Genomic DNA, 27,054 nt, shown 5'->3' with positions numbered 1-27,054 from the left:
ATCTAGAACCCATAGAACCTCTATGTAGTTAAATCTATAACATGCCATCCCAGTCTAAGTACTCCCACACGTTTTTGTTTCTGTTTCAGTAGTGGTGTAACTCCTGTAGGAAGTGTTTTTATTGTTGTGAGAAAGTGGTTCTGACTATCTGCTGCGCCCGAATATATTGATTTTAGATCACCTGTTTTTTTTACCCTTTACTGTGGGGGAGCCACATAACCTGTGACTTACCCACAGTAAACTCATGTTAAAATGGACTGTGCGTGTTTACCGCCAGTGCCTGCCTTTTAAGACAAGGCTGCTGCGATACAGCAAGGATAAGAGGCACATAGCTGGTTACATGTGAACATGTATGTACGTGAGGGCTGATTGAGGCAGACTCCTGTGGAGGTGTAGCTCAAGTGACTGGGCACAGGTAGCCTGGCACAGAGGAGACTATGAAGAGTGGGTGGTGACCTGGAATAGGCCTTATATTGTGGATGTACACATGTAGGAAAAGTCATTGTGCTTTACTGTCTTGACTGTAGTGACACTCTACTGTATTCCTATGGGAAGAGCTGCCCTAGGGCACAACTCCAGGTCTCTAGGGTCCACAGACACCAGAGTCACACCAATGTCCACTGTAACCTGTAGGAAAAGAACACTGCTGTGAAGTACAAAAGCATGTCTGTGCAGCTAATGGGTCATCCAGGAATATCACCTTTCTCTGACTCATCTCAGGATCAGAGTCAATGCCTTTCATGACTCTGTTGGGCTGGGTTAATTACTCTTTTCTGTAGCTGCAGAAACAAAGGCTTCACCCATCAAGGGAAGTGATTATCAGTGCTTAAATCAGCTCTGAAGGAGGAAGGAATCGGCTCAATTGCTCTGCATCAATCAGCCAGGTGTTCTCCTGTGCCAGGGAGAGGGCCTGCCCCAGGCTACTCAACAAAAGAGGGAATCCATGCCTCTGGAGCCACACCAGAAGGTGGGGGGGTGCTCCTTTCACGATTTGCTGCGGAAAAACTCTGGCGGCGATGTCAGCGAGGGTTGTAGCTGGTTCCCCCATAGCATATGTGGCAAGTGACTCCTGGGTGACTCCATTTTGAGCTACCCCAGAAGTCTGTGCAGGGAGGTAGGGAAGGGGGGAGAGGTGATGTGGCACATCAGGCTAGGCCAGGTGAAAAGCCCTGCTTCACAGCCCCACCCCCACTTAAAAGGTCCTGCACAGGATAGAGAGTTCCCCCTTGGATGTGCTTTCCTGCAGAACACTGGAAGTAGAGACTGGAGCCATGGGCATTTGGAAGGAAGAATCCACTGACTGCCACTGCCTCAAGGACTCTGCATCTGATTGACCCCCAGGCCCAGTGGGACATACCTCTTGAGGTCCAGTTGGGGGAAAGAATGGGCTTCTGTGCAAGGGGGGCATGCTGCCCAGAGAGACAACCAAGTGAAAAGTTAGCGCAGGGAGTCAGTGAGACTTACTCCCTACTAATTTGGCAATCTTTGAGATTAGAAGACCTGAGGACAGTGCTCAGAGTCCTGAGTTATGGCCGTCAGAATGTTGCTGACCCTTGAACTTTTCAGCGACAAAGCAAGAAACCAAAAGGGGATGCGCCGTCATGCTTTCCCCCGAAGAGGAGAAGTGGCCCAGTACTGCATCCTTGGGCCCCAAAGAGGTGTCTGCCTAAGGGGAGATCTGTTGCACTCCCCGTTTCCCAAGCGGGAGCCCAGAACCCCACCGCTGGCCCCAAGTGAAGAGGATGGAGGCAGGAAGAACCATTGCACCCCCTCCTGTGAAGCAACCCAGGGGGGCCCAGGAACCTATCCCTGGGCTTCGGTGACACCAGTGAGGAGAAGGAGCACTGCTCTAAGGCAGCCCGCTGACCCAGCTGCCCAGCATGCATCTGGCTATAGGAGTGGGTAGAAAGAAGGGCCAACTCGAACAACAACACATGTGTGTGCTGCCCGTGCGAGGGAGCTGGGGTTGACTGCCCGAGCTGCTCTCCATTGTTGCTGAAAGCAACAGAGTGCCTAGGTGGGACCGGACACCCCGAGAAGAGGAAACCTGTGGCGTGAAGCTGCAGCAAATCAAAAGAAGGTAACCAAAAGAGCCACTGCTCCAAGATTCATGAAAGAATGCTAGGAGGGCCCCTCAATACGCATCAGTTTTAATGGTACTCCAAATGAAAAAAACAATAGTTTGTGGCTTATGATAACCCCAGGAGAGCAGGGTCACCACCAAAATGTTTCCAAGGTGCAGGGGAAATATAGGAGCAGCTCAGCCTCCCCCCAAAGAAAGTGCCAGAGTCCCCTCTCTGTGTTTGGAGGGATGTTATGAAGACTAACCCCTCAAGGGTTTATATGTTTTCTCTTGGATGGAACTGTTTCTTTGCAGTGGGGAAGTCTGCACCTTCTATCGGTGAAGATTGTTGCTGCAATCAGTTGTGGCCTGAAGGTCTACAATATGAGTTTTTCATGTTGAGAGACACCCTCTAGGGGTATGAAGGTGGTAATTATACCTAAGTGTGTTCACCGAAGAGTTGTCCCTTAAGGACTATGTTTAATGTGCAGTATGTTATGCCTGTTAAAAGTGTTTACACTGCAAAGACCTTCTAAGGGTGAAGGACTATAATTACATAGATGTTGTGATTATAACTTGTTGCCATCAGAGACTATGTTTTAGGTGCGCATTTTGTGCTAAAGGTAATTCTGATAACCCAGATCACTTAGACATGCTTAGAAATTTTAACTTGTAAATGTTTTAAGAAGTAATAAGGCTGACAACAACTCATAGGTCCAGTAAACATGCTTTATTGCCCATAGTAAGTGCATTCATTCAAGGTGATAGTCTAGTATTGCATTTTTAATACAAGTGACTGTTCTGACATGCTTTGTCTATCTAAACCTCCCTTTGGGAGGGATGAGAATGATTTTGCAATGTCATCCAAAAGCATTTCCATCAGCTATTTGTAAATTGTTGCATAGTATTGAGTAGTGTGGGTGTGTGTACATAAACTTCTTTCTTTTTCAAAAGAAAAAACGGACTGGACAATAATTTATTGAGTGTTATTGTTGAAAAGTGATTACTAGTCCACACCACCTCCCTGGAGTAAGCCTTGGACTCCTCTGCAACGCAACCCTGTGAGAGTGAAACACTACAATGAGGTGTTTGGTTCCCAATGGTGGACAAATGCGGACCAATTACTTGTGCAGGCCACACAACTAATGACCCATTTGTTAACAATCGTTCTCTTTGAAGCTTTCACAGGAAACTCTTCCACACCCAAACCTCTTTCTAGAGCATCCGGTCAACCAATCCGTCTAGTTCCCTTGCACCTATCTCAAAATGTACACATGATCTACATCTGTCAATATAAATTGCTGATGTATGATTTCAAGGCTACTTAAATAGCATACCTCACAATGAACCTCAGTTCACTATGTATGGTATACAATTAGAGCAATGTGGTCCTCATTTACTTCCCTACCCTAACATATGGGAAGGAAGTTTAATTAGTAAGAAGTAGTAACATCTCAATGCATCCCTAGCCCCATTTAGGCATCTTGGAGGAAAGGCCTATTGACGTCAATAAACCCAGGTAGCTTATGGGAGTTAAAGCATATTAGAGTATTGACCATGCACCGATGGATATGATAGCCATGGAGGTTTAGCCTGCAGCTAAGGCAGTCTCTCGGTTTACCCAGAATTTTCAGGTGGGAGTCATGACCTGCAATCACTGAAATGTGAACCCAAATGTGGTAGGGTAATATTTCTTCTTGCAAAAATATGACCACATTTGAATGAATCTGGCACATAGGCTATACTGTCCTAATCAGTAGACATCATAAAGGTAGATCATGTTGCGTGTAGCGGTGTTCGTACTGATTAAATGTCAATCTCTATGTATGGTTAAATATTAATATTGTAACTGGTTGAGGTCATATCTAATGCCATGTCTACTGAGTTGGTTTCACAAAATATGTTCTGACATTAATGCCCAAGGATCAATAAGTCTGTGTGTAAAATAAGGCATATTATTCAAATGTATGTGGATGTGAGCCACAAAATAAATTGTATCATCCTCTATTTTACCACCTCGTTCAAATTTCTTTTTCCTCATGTGCACATTCCAACAGCTTATGCTGTTCACATACAACACCACATGCTATTGTTTTAGTACGCATCATCTGTACTGGACCTTATATTCAACCAGTTCTTTGTTTTACTTGAAACTGAGGGTTTTGTCAAACATTCTGAGAGGCAGTGCGTTGTTTGAACCAGTGGTTTCCAGTGCTCTACACTTTTTTTTGTCAACAAGGGCACTTTATGACAGTGAGCCACATGGCGCTGTCTGTCTAGTTTAGAAATGAACACAACTACTGTTGTTTATTCATTCAATGCACACGAAAATGACTAAATACCTGCCACCCAAGCCATTCTCATAGCTTTAGTGGCCTAGAAGAGACTGAATTGTCACATTTGTAGAAGTTTGATAGTAGTTGTGTTAGTACTGTCACTGGCAGTGCTGGCAAAGGCAATGGGTGGTGCAAGTTGCAGTGACCTCCTGATAAAGGCTTTGACACTAAGGGGGTCATTCCAACCTCGGCGGTAAAAGGCGCTTACCACCGTTCAGAAGACCGCCATTACACCGCCGAGGCCGCGGTAAACCGCCACAGTCATTCTGACCCACGACAGGCAAACCGCCAAAATACAGACATCCACAAAAGTCCGCCACACCAAAGGGCAGTGAGAAACTGGCGATGACAAAACCTCCACCGTCACGCCAACAGAAATACGCCCACACTATCACGACACACGAATCCACGCGGCGGTCTTTCAACCGCGGTATTCCATTGGAGGTACACACCGCTGCGCTCAAAATACACACACACTTACAAAATACAACCACATTGGACAATTCAAAATACACACACCTGAGACACATACACACACCTCTCCCACACACCCAATTAAATATAAAATACACACCCACATCACCCACAAACCTCCACTCCTAGAGATTCGTGAACACGCACCGAGAAAAGACATCCGAGCACCCAGACGCCCAATTCACTGTCACCCAGCAATATTTGCATGCACTTCACACAACACAACAATACACATCACTACACTTAGCACCACACAATCCACCCTACACATCCCCCACACCACCCCATGGCACTGCAAAGACACCCCAGGTTCTCTGATGATGAACTCAGGGTCATGGTGGAGGAAATTGTACAAGTAGAGCCACAGCTGTTCGGGGCACAGGTGCAGCACACCACCATTGCCAGGAAGATGGAGCTATTGAGCAGAATAGTGGACAGGGTCAACGCTGTGGGACAGCACCCAAGAAATCGGGACGACATCAGGAAGAGGTGGAACGACCTACGGGGGAAGGTGCGTTCCATGGTATCCAGGCACAACATTGCGGTGCAGAAGACTGGCGGCGGACCCCCACCTCCTCCCCCAGAATTTACAACATGGGAGGAGCAAGTCTTGAACATCCTGCATCCTGAGGGCCTCGCAGGAATAGGCGGAGGAATGGACTCTGGTAAGGCAAATCTTAACTACTTCTTCCCCCCACCCCACCTGCATGTCAACTCATACCCCCACCCTCACCCTCACCCCCATCACATCCTACTCCTTGCAACTGTCTCACCATCATAACCCACCCATCCCAACACCTAGCCCTGCATGCGTCCACAAAGCATGGACACCCATCACCTAAGCATGTCCACTGCACATACAACCCCCCCCAACCACCGTCACAACAGCCCCCACAAAGGAATGCCAGCACTGGGGTACACGGGCACCCACCCATTGCACGCTATGACACACACAGAAGCAATAACCATACTTTTATACCCCTGCAGGACCCGAACGCCACGTCACCGCGCAGGAGGGTCCACAAATGTCCACTCCACCCCCAGAAGAGGCCCACAGTGAGGACAGCAGCTCTGTCTCCCTGGATCTAGATGACCAGCCCGGTCCATCAGGGACCTCGGGACAGTCGGTTCCCCTCACACAGCCACAGGCCACAGTAGACCTTCCCCCCTCTGGGAACACCAGCACAGCACCCACCCAGCGGACCCATACCTCTGTCCCCAGGACACGTCAATCAGCGGTGTGTCCACCACTACAGGGAACCCAGGCTAACCCACCACCCCAACAACAACAGGGACCTGGGGGCAGTGGTAGTGGGCACACGGTCCAGGGGACAGAGGCCCAGGGAAATAGGGGAACTGGGAGGGCTGCTGTGCGACAGGGGGGGGACAGGCCCAGGGAACCCATTCTCCACGAGGCCCTCTCCTCCATCAAGGGAGCATACCACCGCTCCCAGGAGACGATGGCGACGGTCCTGGCCAGGTTTCAGGAGATCCAGCTTCTGCAGGAGCAACAGTATATGGGGTTCAGGGAGGAACTAAGAAACATCAGTTACGCCATGGGTACCATCGTAGTGGCCCTGAATGAGGTAGTCACGACATTGCGGGACACTGTGGCACCTCACTAGCATGCACCAAGAACTGCCTACCACCTCCACCGGAGCTAGTGGACAGGAGGCCCCGACACAAGACCAACAGGCCACCAGAACCCCACCCCCTGCAGAAGGAGAACCACCCCGCAAGCGGGCCCTGAGATCCAGGAAGAAGACAGAGTAAGATGTCAAGACCCCCGCCAGAAAAGGATACCGCCCTGATTGTCATCCCACTGTCCCACATTGTCACCCTGTCCAACCTTAAACTGCCCCTGCTCCACTTCCCACAGGCATTTGGACAATGCACCTGTGAAACTGATAGTCTGGACTCTGCCATGGACAATCCTCCACCATCACCCCTCACCGATTTGCAACCACTCATCCAATTTAGAGCACTTGAATAAAAACACTTATTGCACAAAACAATCTGGAGTCTGGCTGTGATTTAGAACAAATGTATTAGACATGACCGTGCCAAAATGTTCATTCACATTGTGATGCTAACAAACCGCTGTCACACAGCTGTAGTCCATGGGGAAACAAAGCAGATGTCACGCAGTGGGGCCCACATCTCTGAAAACGGAAGGGAAAGTCACAACACAGTTACCATACACTGGGGGAAAAAGTCAGACAGTAGAGAGGTAGGAGTCATTAAGTAAATGTAATATGCCGGTGTCTACTCTTACCTGTGTGTCACTGAAAATACTGCTGTATTACTGTGTTCCTGTTCTCTATGTCGTCCTCTTCAGCTTCCTCCTCTTCACTCTCCACAGGGTCCACAGCTGCTACAACACCACCATCTGGACCATCCTCCTGCAGAAAAGGCACCTGGCGGCGCAAAGCCAGGTTGTGAAGCATACAGCAGGCCACGATGATCTGGCACACCTTCTTTGGTGAGTACATTAGGGATCCACCTGTCATATGGAGGCACCTGAACCTGGCCTTCAGGACGCCAAAGGTTCGCTCGATCACCCTCATAGTCCGCCCATGGGCCTCATTGTACCGTTCCTCTGCCCTTGTCCTGGGATTCCTCACTGGAGTCAGTAGCCAGGACAGGTTGGGGTAACCAGAGTCCCCTAATAGCCACACCCGGTGCCTCTGGAGTTGACCCATCACATACGGGATGCTGCTATTCCGCAGGATGTAGGCGTCATGCACTGACCCAGGGAACTTGGCATTAACATGGGAGATGTACTGGTCAGCCAAACACACCATCTGTACATTCATGGAATGATAACTCTTCCGGTTCCTGTACACCTGTTCACTTCTGCTGGGGGGGACCAAAGCAACATGTGTCCCATCAATGGCACCTATGATGTTGAGGATATGTCCAAGGGCATAGAAATCACCCTTCACTGTAGGCAAATCCCCCACCTCAGGGAAAACGATGTAGCTCTGCATGTGTTTCAGCAGGGCAGACAACACTCTTGACAACACCTTGGAAAACATAGGTTGGGACATCCCTGATGATATGGCCACTGTTGTTTGAAATGACCCACTTGCTAAGAAATGGAGTACTGACAGCACCTGCACTAGAGGGGGGATCCCTGTGGGTTGGCAGATGGGTGACATCAGGTCTGGCTCCAGCTGGGCACACAGTTCCTGTATAGTGGCTCGGTCAAGCCTGTATGTCAGTATGACATGTCGTTCCTCCATTGTCGACAGGTCCACCAGCGGTCTGTACACGGGAAGATTCCTCCATCTCCTCGCATGTCCCAGCGGACGGTGCCTATGAAGGACAATAGCGAGCACAGAGTCAAGAAACCCACAGGTACGTAACCACAGCTTGCACATAACACGATTCCCAATGCATTGAATGGCTTGTATGAGTATTGGTGCATGGCCTAGGTATGTGTGACGCAGTTGGTAAATAGGCCATGTGGGCCCTTGAAATGGCGGCTGTCTGACCTGTGAAGTGCGACAGTGGGATGTGAGGTCAATGCGCTGGCGTGGCACACCGCGGCGGTAGGCGGTCGAAGACCGCAACGCTAAGCCTTATTGGTTAACATTGAACCCTATGGGTTTCAGGAGCCAATGACGATGTGCGCCGGCGGTCGCGGTACGCACCGCCGCGGTACGCACCGCTGCGGGCGTAACCGCCATTTTCTATCTGCTTAATCACTCAATACCTGATCTTCGACAGGAGAGGACCTACACTGCAAGTGCTGCTGTGACCTCGGTCTGGAAGAGACAATGGCTCATGCGACTGGGGAAAGGGCCCCTGCCTTCACTGCGGAGGAGTTGGAGAAACTTGTGGATGGGGTCCTCCCCCAGTATGCACTACTCTACGGTCCTCCAGACCAACAGGTAAGTACACTGGGACCATGCTTAGTGGGCAATGCTTGGGTTGAGTGGGGTGGATGAAAGATGGTGGGGAGGGGAGCGATTGAGGCATGCATCAAACGACAGATGAGAGCATGTGCCACATGGCAAAGGTGGGGATGGGGGGCCACTCACATCGAGCATGCAGAAGGTGATGACAATTTTTCTCTCCCTGTACATGTCACATAGGTCAGCGTCCACCAGAAAGTCGCGATTTGGCGTGCCATCGCCAAGGACGTCCGGACCCTGGGGGTCCACAACAGATGGGGCACCCACTGCCGGAAGAGGTGGGAGGACATCCGACGCTGGAGCAGAAAGACGGCGGAGGCTCAGCTGGGGATGGCCTCCCAACGTAGGAGGGGTGCCAGTCGTCATTTGACCCCCCTGATGTCCCAGGTCCTGGCGGTGGCCTACCCCGATTTGGATGGGCGCGTGAGGACATCACAGCAGACACAAGGGGGTGAGTACAAATACATTCTGCTGACTTTGCGCGCAGTGGAGGTGTCTGGGTGGGGGAGGAGGTCTGTGGGTATTCCTAGGCCAGGGCGATTTCTGTAGGCTAGGCCCCTCCGTAAGGCATGGCCCTGTGCCCCCGCCCCCCACCTCTGTAGGGTGCCAAGTACAGGTATCCATGGCCCTGTGTCATCTATGTGTGCAGTTGTCATCCATAGGCTTGTAGGCCATGTCCCACGGATTGCGTAGTGGACCCCAAGTGCACGGCGTAGTGCAGGGGGCTTCTGTGTCTGTCTTGTACGCCAACGGTAGCGGTTATCCATGCACTCAACAAGTCTTTATTTCTCCTCCCCCCCTTTTTTGTGGTCTTCCCGTTCATGTGTGCATTAGCATCATCAGGCGGAGGAGAAGTGGCATCGGAGCACGAGGGAGCTGCATCTCACATGGCCATGGCGGGCCATGCAACTGACTCGGATTCCACCAGTGAGACGGAGGGCGAGGGGAGCTCCACAGCGGGGACTCGTGCTGATGTCAGTGACAGCGACTCGTCCTCTGAAGGGAGCTCCCTTGTGGTGGCGGCAACATCCGTGCCCCCCGCAACAACAGGTACAGCCGCCACCCAGCGCACCAGCACCGCCCTCCCAGCAGCCCCTCAGCATTTCCCCCGTGCCCGCTCATCCAGGAAGGTGGGCATCTCCTTCACCCCAGGCACCTCAGGCCCTGCCCCTGTCGCCCCTGCTGCCCTCAGTGAGGAGGTCATTGACCTCCTGAGGACCATCATTGTTGGGCAGTCTACCCTTTTGAATGCCATCCAGGGTGTACAAAGGGAGGTGCACCAGAATAATGCATACCTGGAGGGCATTCATTCGGGTCAGGCTGCCTATCAGCGATCGTTCAATGCTCTGGCCTCAGCACTGACAGCAGCAATTGTCCCTGTCTCTAGCCTCCCCCCTCCAACTCCCTCCACCCAGACCCAATCCCCTGTACCTCTGCCTATCCCAGACACACCATCAGACCAGCCTGCACACACCTCAACACCCAAGGGAAGCTCATCCAGACATAAGCACCACACATCACACAAGCATTCACACAAGCAACATCCACATGCAGACATACCAACAGCCACTGCCTCCACTGTGTCCCCCTCCTCCTCGTCTCCCTCCTCCCTCCCTGTCACGTCTCCACTCACACTTGCATGCACAACATCTTCAGCCACTACGTCCATCACCAGCACACCCACCAGAACACTCCGCACACGTGCCGTCACCACCCTCACTACCATTTACACGTCCCCTGTGTCCTCTCCCAGTGTGTCTGTCACCCCCTCTTCCAAACTACACAAACGCAGGCAGCCACCCACCCAACAGCCATCCACCTCACGACAGCCTCCAGCCCAAGCACCTGAACCCAAAGACACCAGACTTCACACTCCTACAACCACATCCTCTTCCTCCACTCCCATACCCACTACACCTACCCGTCCCTCTCTTTACAAATTGCTTTTCCTTGCCAACCTTAACCTCTTTCCAACAACTCTCCCACCCCGTCCATCTCATAAGACTCCAATCAGCACCTCAGCCACCACAAAACCGGGACCTGTGAAGACTGTTGTCCATGGACTGTGGAGTCCCCCACCCTCAAGGGCATCCAGTTCAGCTAGGAGCCAAGGAACGGCCAGCCCACCACCGGAAAAGCATCCTAAGATTGCCAGTGCCCGGCGCGAGCGACCAAAGACCCCAGGGACAAAAATCCCTACATTGGCTCCGGCAGGAAGTCGGGTGGCACCTGGCACACTGCCAAAGGTGGGAAAGGGCCACAAGCGTGCAGGGAAGGGTGGGAAGGGCAGCACGCCCGACAAGTCCGGCAGCAGGCCAGCTGGCCAGGAGGGCCCCACCAGCCCCATCCCAGGTGTGCAGGAGGACACACACAGGCCCGGTACTGCAGCCCAGGAGGGCCCCGCAAGCCACGTCCCAGGTGGGCAGGAGGACACCCACAGGCCGAGAACTGCAGCCCAGGAGGGCCCCGCAAGCCACCAGACAGATGGGCAGGAAGGCCCCGCCAGCCACATGTCAGGTGGCGAGTGATATCCATGCCTGGGCCGGATCCGCTGACCAGGACACTCATCTCAAGCACCGCTCCGCTGGGCACCGTTGTCTCAAGCACCGCTGAACAGGGCCCTTCATCTCAAGCACCGCTCCGCTGGGCACCGCCGTCTCAAGAACCACTGAACTGGGCCCTTCATCTCAAGCACCGCTGTACTGGGCCCTTCATCTCAAGCACCGCTGAACAGGGCCCTTCATCTCAAGCACCGCTCCGCTGGGCACTGCCGTCTCAAGCACCGCTGAACAGGGCCCTTCATCTCAAGCACCGTTCCGCTGGGCACCGCCGTCTCAAGAACCGCTGAACTGGGCCCTTCATCTCAAGCACCGCTGTACTGGGCCCTTCATCTCAAGCACCGCTGAACAGGGCACCGCCGTCTCAGGAACCGCTGAACTGGGCCCTTCATCTCAAGCACCGCTGAACAGGGCACCGCCGTCTCAAGCACCGCTGAACAGGGCACCGCTGTCTCAAGCACCGCTGAACAGGGCACCGCCGTCTCAAGCACCGCTCCGCTGGGCACCGCCGTCTCTATCACTGCTGAACAGGGCCCTTCATCTCAAGCACCGCTCCGCTGGGCACCGCCGTCTCAAGCACCGCTGAACAGGGCCCTTCATCTCAAGCACCGCTGAACTGGGCCCTTCATCTCAAGCACCGCTGAACAGGGCACCGCCGTCTCAAGCACCGCTGAACTGGACCCTTCATCTCAAGCACCGCTGAACAGGGCACCGCCGTCTCAAGCACCGCTGAACTGGGCCCTTCATCTCAAGCACCGCTGAACAGGGCACCGCCGTCTCATGCACCGCTGAACAGGGCACTTCATCTCAAGCACCGCTGAACAGGGCACCGCCGTCTCAAGCACCGCTGAACAGGGCCTTTCATCTCAAGCACCGCTGAACAGGGCACCGCCGTCTCAAGCACCGCTGAACAGGGCCCTTCATCTCAAGCACCGCTCCGCTGGGCCCTTCATCTCAAGCACCGCTCCGCTGGGCACCGCCGTCTCAGGAACTGCTGAACTGGGCCCTTCATCTCAAGCACCGCTGAACTGGGCACCGCCGTCTCAAGCACCGCTGAACAGGGCACCGCCGTCTCACGCACCGCTGAACTGGGCCCTTCATCTCAAGCACCGCTGAACTGGGCACCGCCGTCTCAAGCACCGCTGAACAGGGCACCGCCGTCTCACGCACCGCTGAACTGGGCCCTTCATCTCAAGCACCGCTGAACTGGGCACCGCCGTCTCAAGCACCGCTGAACAGGGCACCGCCGTCTCACGCACCGCTGAACTGGGCCCTTCATCTCAAGCACCGCTGAACTCGGCCCTTCATCTCAAGCACTGCTCTGCTGGGCACCGCCGTCTCAAGCACCACTGAACTGGGCCCTTCATCTCAAGCACCGCTGAACAGGGCACCGCCGTCTCAAGCACCGCTAAACAGGGCCCTTCATCTCAAGCACCGCTCCGCCCTTCATCTCAAGCACTGCTCCGCTGGGCACAGCCGTCTCAAGCACCGCTGAACTGGGCCCTTCATCTCAAGCACCGCTGAACTGGGCCCTTCATCTCAAGCACCTCTGGCCCATTGGCGGAAGGGGCAGGCCCGCATCTGTGTCGGGCAGGGCTGCACGAAGCACTCTGGGTACTAGTCCCCCTCCAGTACCAGTGGAGGCTGTTATCCACTTGAGAGACTGTGGCTTTGCACTCCCCAGGATGGCACAGTGGGCAACCCACCCACTGTAGAGACTTGAGAGACTGTGGCTTTGCACTCCCCAGGATATGGCAGTGGGCAAGCCACCCACTGAAGAGACTTGAGAGACTGTGGCTTTGCACTCCCCAGGATGGCACAGTGGGCACCCCACCCACTGTAGATACTTGAGAGACTGTGGCTTTGCACTCCCCAGGATGGCACAGTGGGCAACCCACCCACTGTAGAGACTTGTGAGACTGTGGCTTTGCACTCCCCAGGATGGCACAGTGGCCATGGAGGCCCCTCGTGGATCTGGCGTCGTGGACTCATCTGGCTGAGGTGCCCCCCCTTCCCTTCCCCCTGAGGTGCCTGTAGTTTTCCTATCTGATGCCCCTGCAGTGTTCTCTCCGTTGGAGGCAGGTATCCTGTGTGGGCTTTGCCCATGTGTTTTGGCCCAGTGGCCCACGAACAATGGCTGATAGACATATCGGACTGGACAATTTATGTATATAAAGTTATAGATGTGTAATATATTTTATACTCAGTCTTACAATATATTTCTATATTTATAATCATTTCCTTTTGCCTTTGCATTCTTCCGGGGGGTTTGGGGGTGTAACTGTGATGTGTTGCTATGCATTGATGTGTGTTGTAGTGGTTGAGGGTGAGGGTGGGTGTGTCGCATATGTGTGTCCCCGTAATTTTTTGCCTCCCCCTCCCCTGTGTCGTAGGTGCAGTACTCACCGTTGTCTTCTGCGCCGGCGTTCGTGCTCCTGGTAGAGGAGCAGGAAGACAATGGCTGGTAGGATGTGTAGTTCGGGTTCCATGCTGTCCAGATTCCTCGTGGGGTGTATGGAGGTGAGCGTTTTCCATTTGAAATGGCTGTTTCCGCCGTGTTTTTATCGGCGGGGCTACCGCCCCGGAAAAGGTGGCGGATTGGTGGGTTGTGATAGGGTGGGCGGTACATTGTCTTCTGCCTGTCTGTTGGCGGTGACCGCCGCGCTGTTTGTTTGTCCCGCCGTGGCGGGCGGTGTGTTAAAGTGGCGGTCTCTGTTGGCGGTTTCCGCAAGGGTCGGAATTGCTTTTTTTTACCGCCAGCCTGTTGGCGGTTTGACCGCCGCTTTAACACCGACCGCCAGGGTTGGAATGACCCCCTAAGTATTTTACAAATTAAGCACTGCTGAGAGAAGTTACTGCTTATCTTTCCTCAAGAAGTTCTTGTTTGAAAATTCCTCAACAAGGTACCTCATGGGAATGTAATTCTTACTGGCACTTTGGATTTCACCTCCAATGCACTCACTCTCACGAGTTGGACAGGACGAACTTCTATATAAGGCTAAGAATCCTCTAATCCACTCATCATGTAGCTTCCAACGTCTTCCAACTGAGTCACAACTGCTACACTCTCTTGCTAGGTCAAAGGCCACACGTCCTTTTCAACATTTTTACCTTGCTGATTGAATAACTTTGATCGACGTGGAATGATCTGATCTTCCGTTCCATCTTCAGTCCCCCTTTAGGAATCTCCCTACAACTTGGCTCCCATCTAGTAGCTGCTGGGAAAGGAATATGTTCTGCCCACAACCTTCTTTAGCTCCAAGAATCCCTCTTTGGAAGAGCTCATGCTTTAAAAAAGCAACACATCAATAAAGTCACTCCTGATCACCACCTAGTGGTTTACAAAAACATTCCTCGGAAATGTAGCGCGCTCTGTAACAGCATACCGCACTCCTGTGTCGAAGTGAGTGTCTGGAGTAAGCTTCTAAACATTAACGTGTTGTTGGTTATTCAAGACCGTTCATAGTCAATATGATAAATATACTCTAGTAACCATTTCTGAAACATTCCACACATTGTAAATGCACTAATGCTAGTTGCAGTTAACAATGGGCTCTTTTCCAGTGTAAAATACCTTTTCCCTGGAAAGCAAATACCCTTGCAATACGTTCTATTACTTTGCACCAATACAGAATCTTTGTAAATTTGGCCCTAAGAGTTGTGAGCAAGCTGTTGGTACCTCTCTTTCAAGCGGCAGGTTTGTAATTTCCAAATATAACACTGAGGGTACGTTAGCACATAATATTCATTTAAATCAAAGAATATCAACTTCAATATTTCAGAACAGCAGTTTGTAAATGAAGAAACTGAGTCCATCCTTTAAATACACATCATTTTTACGTTGAAAACTGGAATAAATATCTCGAGCTCATTTTTACAAATAATTAGATGAAATGGAAAAGAGAATTTTGAATCACCCTAGTTTAACATTACTATTATCCACCATCAAGAAAACCGCATTAGGAATGCTGTTTAATTATGTTGTTAAGTGGTTCGGTATGAAACCTACTAGCAGAATTACTTTGTACAATGTTTGTACAATGTTAATGCTATGCTGCACTCGCCTAATTAAAAATGAATAAATAATTTCTCTGGACACTCCATTAAACAAAGTGTGGTTCAACAACTGCTTGCCAACCGCGGTGCGTGTTACCTTTCAGTGTACCAACCAGAAAACTAAGCCAAGTAGCTCCTGTTAAGCTAGACGACTGCACGTCATCTGGGCATGCCTGGGTACTTGCACTCCCAAGCTATCAGGTATAGAAACTTAATTTCCCTCAAATGTTTGCTGATCCCCTCATCTTTGGTGAAATCCATCAAAGCTGCACTATGCTCTTGCCTCCAGGGAGGAACAGTGAAGGTGTCCTTTACCATCTTATGGAGGTTATCTCGTGTACTCCAGAAGATCTCTCTGTCATCGAGGAAAAGTATATTAACTGCCCTTTAATCTTCATTCAAGGGTAGATGTGACCCAAGAATTTTGATCCAGACTTTTCTAATTTGTAATGTCCTCCCCATTGTCATTTAAAACTGATCTAAGTTAATGTAAGAGCCAAACCCTTGAAGTTGGGATGGTTACCTTAATTGTGTTTTGTGTTGCTAAAGTTGCCCAGACATGGGCCCCTTGCTCACTGTGCCACTGGGTTTAAGCTAGCCTGGCTGATGAGGGGTGATACCCCGAAACCGGTCCCAGGAGGCGTGTTTCCAGTCCAGGGAAGACCTGGCCAGGAAGTTCTGGCTGGGCTTTTCCCATGGGGAGCAGGGTCACGACTGATTTGGATAAGACTGGGTCTAAATTGGGGTGGCATGATGAGCAAAAGAACAATGAATTTAACCCAGATCTGTGACAGGGGATGAGTGTTTCAAAAGTTTCAGCACTCCGCCCATCATCCTTTTGTGTTGCTAGCATGTTGCTGTGCCACTGGGTTCAAGCTAGCCTGGCTGATGAGGGGTGGTACTTCGAAACTGGTCCCAGGATGCTCGTTTCCAGTCCAGGGAGGACCTCACAAGGCAGTTCGGGCTAGTCTCTTCCCAGGGGAGCAGGGTCAAGACTGATTTGGATATGACTGGGTCTAAATTGGGGTGGCATGATGAGCAAAAGAACAATGGATTTAACCCAGATCTGTGACTGGGGTGAGTGTTTCAAAGGTTTCAGCACTCCGTTTATCATCCTTTCGTGTTGGTAGAGTAATATTTCTACTCACGTTGCATGCTTAGCAACTTTTGATAAAGCAGTGCCAATTAGCTATTTATTTTGCGGGAAACAATGTATAAATGTGTAAATTAACATATATGTATGATAATGCACCAGTTGTAATAAGTAATACAATGGAAAATTAATAGTAACATTTTGGAATTGTTTTTGATTTACCTGCTGGTTTACAGGAAAGTTTCTATTGATCTTCTTTATCTGAGAAAAAAACACAAAAGGAAATAATGCTGAAAGAGATTCATAAAAGCAATATTGAGAAACATTATATCTGATTTCAATAAAGTTTATTCTGAATTGTGAAGAAACACTGACTATACACAATAAATTGTCTAGAGAAAATACAGCCATTTGCCAGTGGTTGCCTAGTAAATTTGTTAAGACCTTTGCTTTCTTTGTATTGACTCTGCCCCCTCTACACTTTGCTGAAATTGTGTAGTGGTTCCCAGAAAAATAATACATGCAACAGTGACACATCATTTTTTAAGCTGTCTTAATGAGGCATTGCCGAGAAAAAGGTGGATGTATGTAAGTATGCCTTTTTTGAAAATGTATCCTAAATTTGGAAAGCAATCTTGTATTTATAACTTATGAGGTGGCCAAGGACTGCTGCTGTTCTGATCTAAGTTACATTGCTTTGACTAAAATTATATGTTTTTTATTCTAAACTTGCCGTACCTACAATTTAGTAAATCAATTGTATGTGTGCAATGTGAAAGGGAAAGAATGCACTGTATTTATGAAATACAGTGCATCCTGTCCTTTCCCCCTTTGCTGTCACACGATTGGCTGACTAGCGCCAAAACAGGCACCCTTGCACCATTGTGAAAGGATGCCTGTGTTGCATGCAGGATTGTTTTTGTGCAGGAAGCGACATCTTCCTGCGCAAAAACAACTCTGAGAGGTGTTTTTCTCTTTCTATATGTGTTGCAGAATGAAAATATTTCTCCTCACTATGCCTGCTGCAGAGAGGCATAAAGTTTTGGCACTGCCCCAGGATTACACGATTAAGTAAATCTGGGGCAGTGTCAAAATCCATGGATGTTCCATGGAAAACCCACCCCAATGCACATGCACAGCCTCCCGGGCACAGAGTAAGGCAACTCAGCAACTTGCACTGCTTTGTGTTACACCATATATATATGAGGCCATACAATGCCACGCAAAGTGGCCTCATAGATGTGGTTGAGAATCATGTGCCGCCGGAGGTGAGTAAAAAGGTGATGCTGTGGTGGTGCAAGCCTCTCATAAGTATGCTCCTTGGTGTCTATCTCTCTCTCACACACATGTACAAAATAGTGGTTTTGAGTTGCATGTTGTTTGCTGCAAGACTGCACACAAGGGGGCATATTTACTGGAATGGTGGTAGAGGGCAGGAATGCACTGTATTTATGAAATACAGTACATTTCTGTCCTTCCCCCTGCTCTGGTGCTGAATTGGCTGCTTAGCCCTAACACAGGCACTCTTGTACCATGGTGAAAGGAGCCCTCATTGCAGGCAGGCTTGTTTTTGTGCAGGAAGGACACCTTCCTGCACAAAATAAAATCGTGGGAGGCCGGTTCCCCTTTCTATTTGTGCTGCAGAATTCAGCACACATAAAAAGAGAAAAAACAAGGAGAAATAAAGATATTTCTCCTCATTACACCTCCCCTAGGGAGGCATAGGATTTTGATGCATTCCCAGGTTTACAAGTTCTTGTAAATCAGGGAATGTCATGTTTACAAGTCCTTGTATGTCTGGGAATGCGTCAAAACCCATTGGTGTTGCATGGGAAAACCCACTGCAATGCCCACGGAGCGCCTCTCTGATGCAGTGTAAGGCAATGCAGCGACTTGGGCTGCCTTGCCTTACTCCATATCTATGTGGTCATGAAAAGCCATGCAAAGTGGCTTTGTGTGGCCTCATAGATATGGTTCTGCAGTCTGCGGCACCTGAGCATAAAGAAGTGTGACACTCCAGCAGTGAACGGGGCTTGCAAATTTGCCCCAATGCTTTCAATGGACAACTAGGATTAAAACGTTTATTCGGTCACCAGTGATGGAAAAATCGTGTCACAACTAAATTTGTCATCTACCAGTACTAATTATTCAGAAAACCTGAATTTCTTTGCAGTCTTTCACTGGTTCCTCTTTCAAATTGTACTAGCAATATAACACAACACACATGCAAGAGTGGAAAATAACATGTCACTTGATATATTGTTTTTCTCCACCTTTCATATTTCATGTGTCTATGAGGCATTGTTTTGAGAAATGTTTTTCGAATAAGTCCATCAATGAAATGAAACTGAATTACATTGCTGAAAACAATGTCTCACTCATCTAGATATCAACACCAATTTCAGATTGGATTTACTTTTTAAAACGCTCGCATTCGCTGTCTCCCAGCAGCAGAACTGACTGGAGCTGAATATGAACAGTTTCCCCGTTGCTGCTTTGAATAATCCCTGATACTTTGTGAAAAACAGTAGAGAGAAATGTGAATAGATCTGTGTTGAATCATCTCTGGGATCAAAGTGATGCTGCGAGGCAAGCAGTTCTAATTTCTTGCTGATACCTTCGTTTAAAGGGTTCCCCAGTTCTGCCAGTGACTACTGGATCCCTACATGCCACATTCCAAATTCTACCTTGTGGTTGGAAACTGCAGAAGGGTTTGGGAATACTAGAACAGAGACTACAGGAAGTTAAACATTCCGGGAGAAAAACATTTTTCCTGCACGCTCCTACAAATGAGTGTAATCTAGATTGTACTGAGTAATACAAAGATATCGTGGAACACTAACATTGTGGATAAAATATTGAGGAACAAACTATTGAAAGGTAAGTGCATACAGGGAAGTATATATTTACCATTCTTAATTTCACATCTATGCACCTTGAAGGCATATGTATCATCAAGGTACATCTATGTGGAGTTAGATATAAAAATATGTACATACTTACCTATCGTAATTTTGTTCCTTGATATTTTGTCTATGATATTAGTGTCCCACGATATTCTCTAGTCGATATTCATGATCAACACCCTACACAATATATCCATTATGCCTGAGGAGAAAAGAAGGGTATGTGAATAAAAGAAGCTAGTGCTAGAAAGTATTTTGGTATGAAGCTGAAATGGAGTTTTGAGGAGTCTTTAAATGTAAAATAGATTTTTGGTGTCATTTTATTTATTAACATTTACAAAAAAATTCTAAATTGGTTTGGGATTTTTCATGTGTTGTGTTTTCACTTTTTTACTGTTTGTAGTTCTGCATAAATTCGTCACACAGTGCCCGACTGCTTTTGTGCCAAGCTAACAGAGGGTAAGCACAGTTTTATAGAACAACTTTTGTGGTTCACCCTGAAAAGGCCTATGTTTATCACTGGAGTATGGCTTCCACCCTTATCAACTAATATCACAATTTCTTAAAATGTTGAAATTAACAAGTACATACTCTCATCTCAGAAAATCAATTGCAATAAAGAATATAGGTGGTCATTCTGACCGCGGCGGTTGGCGGTCGCCGCCCGCCAAGCGGTTCCCGCCGAAAGACCGCACCGCGGTCAAAAGACCGCGGCGGCCATTCCGGCTTTCCCGCTGGGCCGGCGGGCGACCGCCAGACCGCCGGCCGGCCCAGCGGGACAGCCCCTTCAACAATGAAGCCGGCTCGGAATGGAGCCGGCGGAGTTGAAGGGGTGCGACGGGTGCAGTGGCACCCGTCGCGATTTTCACTGTCTGCCAAGCAGACAGTGAAAATCTTCATGGGGCCCTGTTAGGGGGCCCCACGGCACCCGTTCCCGCCATCCTGGTTCTGGCGGTGGGCACCGCCAGAAACAGGCTGGCGGGAAGGGGGTTGGAATCCCCATGGCGGTGCTGCAAGCAGCGCCGCCATGGCGGGTTCCATGGGCCAGCGGGAAACCGCCGGATCCCCTTTTCCGACCGCGGCTTTACCGCTGCGGTCAGAATCGCACAGGAAGCACCGCCAGCCTGTTGGCTGTGCTTCCGCCGCACTCCGCCATGGTGGTCATGGACCGCCAAGGTCAGAATGACCCCCTTAATCTTGTAAAATATATCAAAAGTACGGAACCCACTGCAGAAACCTATTTTTATACTGAAGATTTGGAAGTATAATCCCAGCAAATACACTAGAGCTGCAACAAAATCAGACTAAGTAATAATAGCTTCTAGTAATTAGATATCAAAGACACATCAATTTGCATTTGTTGCACTCTAACCCTTATATAGATTGACCGTATCCCTGCATGCTGCAAAACCATAGTCTCTACTTGACTTTTGACTTGTCTTTGCCCTTAAATTTAGAATACTATAATCTTCACTGGTCAGAAGCTTTTTAATATCACTGCTACTGCCCTTTATACTCCTACTGAAAAACAGATTGCTGAATGAACATTCTGAATGTAGAGTGGAGGGAATATGCAAGGGAAGTGGGCAGTGGTTTGTGCAAACAGAAATCAGTGTTAAAAATATTGAGGCAGGCAGGGAAGAACACACATCAAACCCTGCTGATAAGCTGTGGTCCTAGACCCGTGTGGCCTTCATTGGGGACATCCAAACCTCTTGGCTTCTGTCCCTGGCATGTAGAGACAGTGAGTAGACAACTCTGAAGAATATGCTCGAATAGCATCATTGAGACTGATGAGAGCAATATGTGGTGATTGTCAGTCATCTTCTTATACTGCAATCTTCTACTCTAGGCCACCGCCACATGTTTACATTTAACCATGATCAAAGAGTTAGGGGAGGGAAGCTGAGAGTACTAGAGCAGTGGAAACGGCACTGCCCATGGGAGAAAGTCCTTAGGATTTCTTGCTCACCTCCAACAAAATGCACAAGGCAGCAGTTAACAATTGAATGTACAAACTATTCGACAGATGGAAATTTGAATGTGAGCTCTTGATCTGAAGATCCTTTTAAAAACTGCAATACATTTCTATATATTTTTAAAGATTTATTGACATTTAAGATGTAGTACTCATGACCCAGGTCAGGAAATGCCAACCCCCGTTCCCAAATCACTATGGACATGTCTGAAAATAATTTACACTTAAGGTGCAAAACACCACTCATGAAGGTCCTGGAAAAAGAGGGACAGACTGAAATACAAGCCCAAGGCATGGGCAAAGCCTTGTTCTGTGCCCATTACTAGCTAATTAGCAGCTAGTAACAGGCATGGAACAAGACCCAGAAGGCCAGGTAAATGTGCAGGGGTAATGGTCATGCTGAATACTTGACAATGGGCTAGTGTTCACAGGCTTGGTTCAGACTGCGCAATTGCCATAATCTCTGGAGACCAGGGCCCAAGGCATAGACATGTCATATACTTTGCGTCCAGTACAGCTGAAGGTTTTGTAATCAAGCTCAAGGCTGTTTGTCACAGAGCCAACAAGATACTTGGGGAGGGGTACAAGGTACAGTGTGTGGCCAAGGTCATACCCCTATTCCAGCACACATTGGGTACTAGAGAAATTAGTATTAAAGCTCTGTGAATGCAATTATCAAATACAGAAATTCTTAATGCAAATATCTAAAAGCTTAATTTGTTCTACACAATCTCAATTTATTTTGAAATCAGCTGCAGTTTTGTTGCTTTCAAGTTCGGATTACTTTACATAAATTTCAACACATTTGTGTGGCCAAAGGTCAGGAATTGTGCAGAGCACCTGTGGTCAAGCCCACATAATTGTCCAGAATTTACCAGGGACCGGGATACTGAGCAGAGGGCATAGCCAAATGCCATGCCTTATGGATACAGAGCATGGTGAAACTGCACACCCAGCACCCATTGGTCATGACCACTGGCTGTATTCACCAGGTATTTTGGAGCTGTTATTTTGTTTGTTATATAATGTATTGAAAGGCACTCTGCATCTTGTGCATCCTGGTGGCCGTTATGTATAGCCCATTGTGGGACATAGTTATTGAAGGTGTTATCACAGAATTTTACTAATGAATATTCACGTATTTTCAGTGTCGAATTTGCATAGAAAATGAATTAACCTAGAGAAAAATAATGCACGCATTTGATGTTGCGCCCACTTGGAGTGGCCGCCAGTGTTCACGAAGTGTACTTATTAATGGCTTATTAATATAAAATGTTGAGATTATGTTTGATTGATGTAGTAATATGTCATATTAAGGGTTATGCAATACGTATTAGCTTTAGTAATCGTATGCCTTAACTTAGCGAGGTCTTGGTCTAGTTGCACGGCCTCATATCAAGCTGCATTTCTTAGACGTTTTATAAAAATGGTTGCTTAGCGAATTAAATTGTGATTTTCCACTGTACTGACCATGTGCTCATAAATGAAGCTCGTTCTCATGAGAAACTGCTTGCTAGAAGATGCTGTACTAGCTAGGGAAACATTGTATATCGTAGTACGTGTAAAAGTGACATTCCCAGGAGAAGACAATGGATGCACCGACTGGAGTATAAGTTGCAACAATATTGATATCTGACAAGCTGAATGATGGGAACAGGAGATGAGGAGCCAATCATTGACATGTGAACCATGTAGTAGTAAAACTTTAGATTTGAGGTTTTATTTTCATTGGACTGAATGTAAACATGTGATTCTTTGACCAATAAGGACGTGAGAAGTAGTTTTAGGAAATGTAACTTAGCCAGATTGCATAGAGAAAAGACACGCCATTAGCTCTATTCCTTCGAACTGTCTAGGGAGGCCATTCTCCCCATTTTTTTTTAAGTGTTTAGTTATTATTCTTTTTCGGACAGGAAGCGACTTTGCTTTTCTTGAACATTTGATGCTGAATCCTGATGTCTTGCTGACCGAACTGATATCCTATTGACGAAGACTGTCACAGCCTGCCGAACACTATTGAGGACAGGTAAAGGATGATGTTACTGGTTGTTATGTCTGTTTGCTTGTGTTTCTAGATACCAATCGCTATTTTAACAGAGCCATAGTTGGATGTTTTCAAATTTGTGTGACTAAATTGTTTTGCATGAAGTTCAAATATGCTATTCTCATCTGATGTTAGTTAGGGTTCTCACTGATGAAGTTCGCTACATGTAACAACAGTTGATGTCTTTTATTTGTTGAATCTAAATGTATGCTATTTTGCTTGCACAGTTATTCTTGCTATTAATTTCTACTGTAACCTTTGAATGTGTGGTAGCTCAAGCTTGCGATTCTTTGGCCGCTTTGTTTTAGCTGATTGTTTTTGTTGTATGTCTATCATTTGAATTTGAAAATAAGTTACGTGACCCTAGGATTGTTAATATAGGGAAATAAACATTCTAACTTTTACAAAAAGGTGTGATTATTCATGACTGCAAGGTCATGGTGAGTGGAAATTACCGACTGATATTGATTATTGACATCATTGATTGTTATTTGCTATTGATTTTGTATTGCTATGGGTTTCCATGGTGGTAATAACTGTGGGGAAGTGTGGCACAATGGTTAGAGTGGCAGACCCTGATCCAGAGCTCTGGACTGGGACCAGCGTTCAATTCCCACCACAGAGGGTCTTGGGCTCAATTTCCTTGGACCATATAATTCTTACCTTGGTGCCTAATCTAATTAATGGGTCCCACTCTGTAACTCTGGTCAATAGCTTGCTTAATCTCCACAACAGCCCTAACAGTGCTTGGATACCTGGCTTCATCCTGGGGGTTGCCCAGGAGTGGGTGCCTCACAGGGAAAAGCCAGGAGGGGTTCCACAGTGGCATGCGTACAGCGCCTTGAGACCCTAATGGGTGAGTAGTGTGCTATACAAGTGTGAAGTTTAGTTTTTAACAATTCGAAGCGCAATCAAAAGGTCTATCGGCCTATACTTGTCTCCCTTGTAAGTTTACATAATAAGGTCCGACGCGCTAACAGAGGTGCCACAGGCTCTGATGAGCAGGTACTGTTAAAGTAATACGACACAGGCCATGGCATATTTTGAGGCCATGTGTGGATTGCCCACTAGGCACAGCTGAATGCTTGGCCCAGTTCTCACAAGAGAGAAGAAATAATAAACTTAGGACATAGCCAAATGGAGTGCCCTGTGTCATCTGTCCACTTTCCATTTCCTGCACATTGTGTGCAGTGGATATTTGGAGTATATGTTCTAGAACTGATGCAAGCCATGCCCCACAAGTACAGGAGAAAGTATAAAAGCAAGGGACATTGACACAGTCCTTGCAATATATTTTTAAAAACTGTGTTAATGAGATAACATGTTTGGCTAACAAAATTAAAAAAATAACACGTGGTATAGAAAAAGAAAATAAATACTTCACACAACCTTAAGCGAAGTGATATATGGTTATCATGGAAAATTAAAAAAACTGAAGTGTCACAGCTACTGTTAGTTACTTAATCCGAGGACTCCGCACCTTTCAAGTGATTATACATAATATCATAGGTATTGTCATCACCAATGGAAAAACCAATGATAACCAACAAAGGTCTTTTCCAGGCATTGCATAGAAAACCATGGTTTACTTTCAACTAATCAATATCCTCACAAACATTCCAGGCATAAGAAAGGCTTAAATGCTACTGTGTCGTGGTAAACATGAGAGAAGCATTCAAATGCCACACCTATAATATAATCAATGAATTATTTTATAATTTTTATATCACCAGTGATGCCATCAGTCTTTTGTTATATGATATCGTGTGTGAGGCCACGAGTAGAGCACTAGGACCCTGTAGCTGCTTATCTAACCATCACACTAGAATTCCCGTGCTTCTTTAATTTTCTAGGTAATATTCATAATGGGTTTTAAACTGAGTGTAAGACAATTGTTTTTTGTTATTTTTATTGTGAGATCTCTGTAGCAAACTGCAATGTAACTTTAGCAAAGCTGTCTCTGCGATTGTTTTACCCCCCAATCCCAATTCCCAATAAAAAAAACGTATGTAAGAATATACAGGCATCAGACCATGGGAAGAGACAATTGATAGGAAAACGCTTAACTTCATTCTGAGAACTGCAAGATCGTCATTAATATTTCAAAAGGGGTCGCTGAAGTGAAATCTGAGGGCCTGTTTCGACGAATAAAATGATTGGGAGCTGACCAGAAAAAAGCTGCTGTTATTTCGAGAGACAAAAGGCATTGTAAGAAGGTTGCATAGAGGAAAAAATATATCAGATAATCCAAAGCAGATGAGCTGCATAAAATACAAAAAGAAATATTAAAGGAAAAACAGGATGGGAAAATATGACGAAAACAATGAGAAAAACGTCAATCAATCAATCTACAGCACAATATTTATTACCGTATTTCATTACCTACTGATAGTAAAGGTGAAGCCCCCTTTTTATGAAGAATTTGGTCTAAAGTCAGAAATGTAAGCATCATAGGTGTCCTCCTGAAATGCACATAGATTTCCCAACATTTTGCAGTGAAGTGCAAATTCCCTAGGAATATGCGTTGAAGTGCAATGGTATTCCCACAGTTCTATACATTTTCTTGCAGGAGTAAGTATTGTGGACAGATGCGTGCGTGTTTTTTACCTTTTTTGCTCAGTCTGATATTTTTAAAGGTAAAACACCCTTTCCGTGGACGAGATTTAGGCATTGAGGTGTTTTTACAACCAATTTTCAGACATATCTTAGACAAAGGACCATGGCCCATATTTATACTTTTTGACGCTAAACTGCGCTAACGCAGTTTAGCGTCAAAAAATTTTGCGCCGTCTAACGCCATTCTGAAGCGCCATGCGGGCGCCGTATTTATGGAATGGCGTTAGCCGGCGCTAGCAGACCGGCGCTGCCTGGTGTGCGTGGAAAAAAACCACGTAGACCAGGCAGCGCCGGCGTTGGGGGAAAATGGCGTTAGGGCGTCTTAAAATGGGGCAAGTCAGGTTGAGGCAAAAAAATCGCCTCAACCCGATTTGCGCCATTATTTTCGACGCCCAGACGCCATTTAAATGACTCCTGTCTTAGTAAAGACAGGAGTCATGCCCCCTTGCCCAATGGCCATGCCCAGGGGACTTATGTCCCCTGGGCATGGTCATTGGGCATAGTGGCATGTAGGGGGGCACAAATAAGGCCCCCCTATGCCACCCAAAAAAAATTAAAAAATATAAAAATTATACTTACCTGAACTTACCTGAATGTCCCTGGGGTGGGTCCCTCCATCCTTGGGTGTCCTCCTGGGGTGGGCAGGGGTGGCAGGGGGGGTCCCTGGGGGCAGGGGAGGGCACCTGTGGGCTCATTTTGAGCCCACAGGCCCCTTAACGCCTACCCTGACCCAGGCGTTAAATAGTGGCGCAAATGTGGGTTTTTTTGACCCGCCACCTCCCGGGCGTGACTTTTGCCCGGGAGTATAAATACGACGCATTTGCGTCGCCGTCATTTTTTTAGACGGGAACGCCTTCCTTGCATCTCATTAACGCAAGGAAGGCGTTCACGCAAAAAAATGACGCTATTTGCCCATACTTTGGCGCTAGACGCGTCTAACGCCAAAGTATAAATATGGCGTTAGTTTTGCGCCGAATTTGCGTCGAAAAAAACGACGCTAATTCGGCGCAA

At 47.8% G+C, this 27,054-nt stretch overlaps 1 protein-coding gene across 2 annotated transcripts in view; it reads right to left on the bottom strand.

The window, feature by feature from the left end:
* SNTG1 (syntrophin gamma 1) overlaps positions 1-27,054 on the bottom strand; it is a 3,232,656-nt gene that overhangs the window by 820,845 nt on the left and 2,384,757 nt on the right. For both annotated transcript variants that reach the window (XM_069218895.1, XM_069218893.1), the window contains one exon: positions 16,722-16,760. In XM_069218895.1, coding sequence (XP_069074996.1) covers positions 16,722-16,760 — 39 coding nt within the window. The remainder of the gene's footprint in view (positions 1-16,721; positions 16,761-27,054) is intronic.

The sequence above is a fragment of the Pleurodeles waltl genome, chromosome 2_2, assembly GCF_031143425.1.
Source record: "Pleurodeles waltl isolate 20211129_DDA chromosome 2_2, aPleWal1.hap1.20221129, whole genome shotgun sequence".
In the NCBI taxonomy this organism is placed as follows: Eukaryota; Metazoa; Chordata; class Amphibia; order Caudata; family Salamandridae; genus Pleurodeles; species Pleurodeles waltl.
The sequence above is the reverse complement of the archived record's forward strand: the minus strand, read 5'-3'. Positions and strand labels throughout refer to the sequence as shown.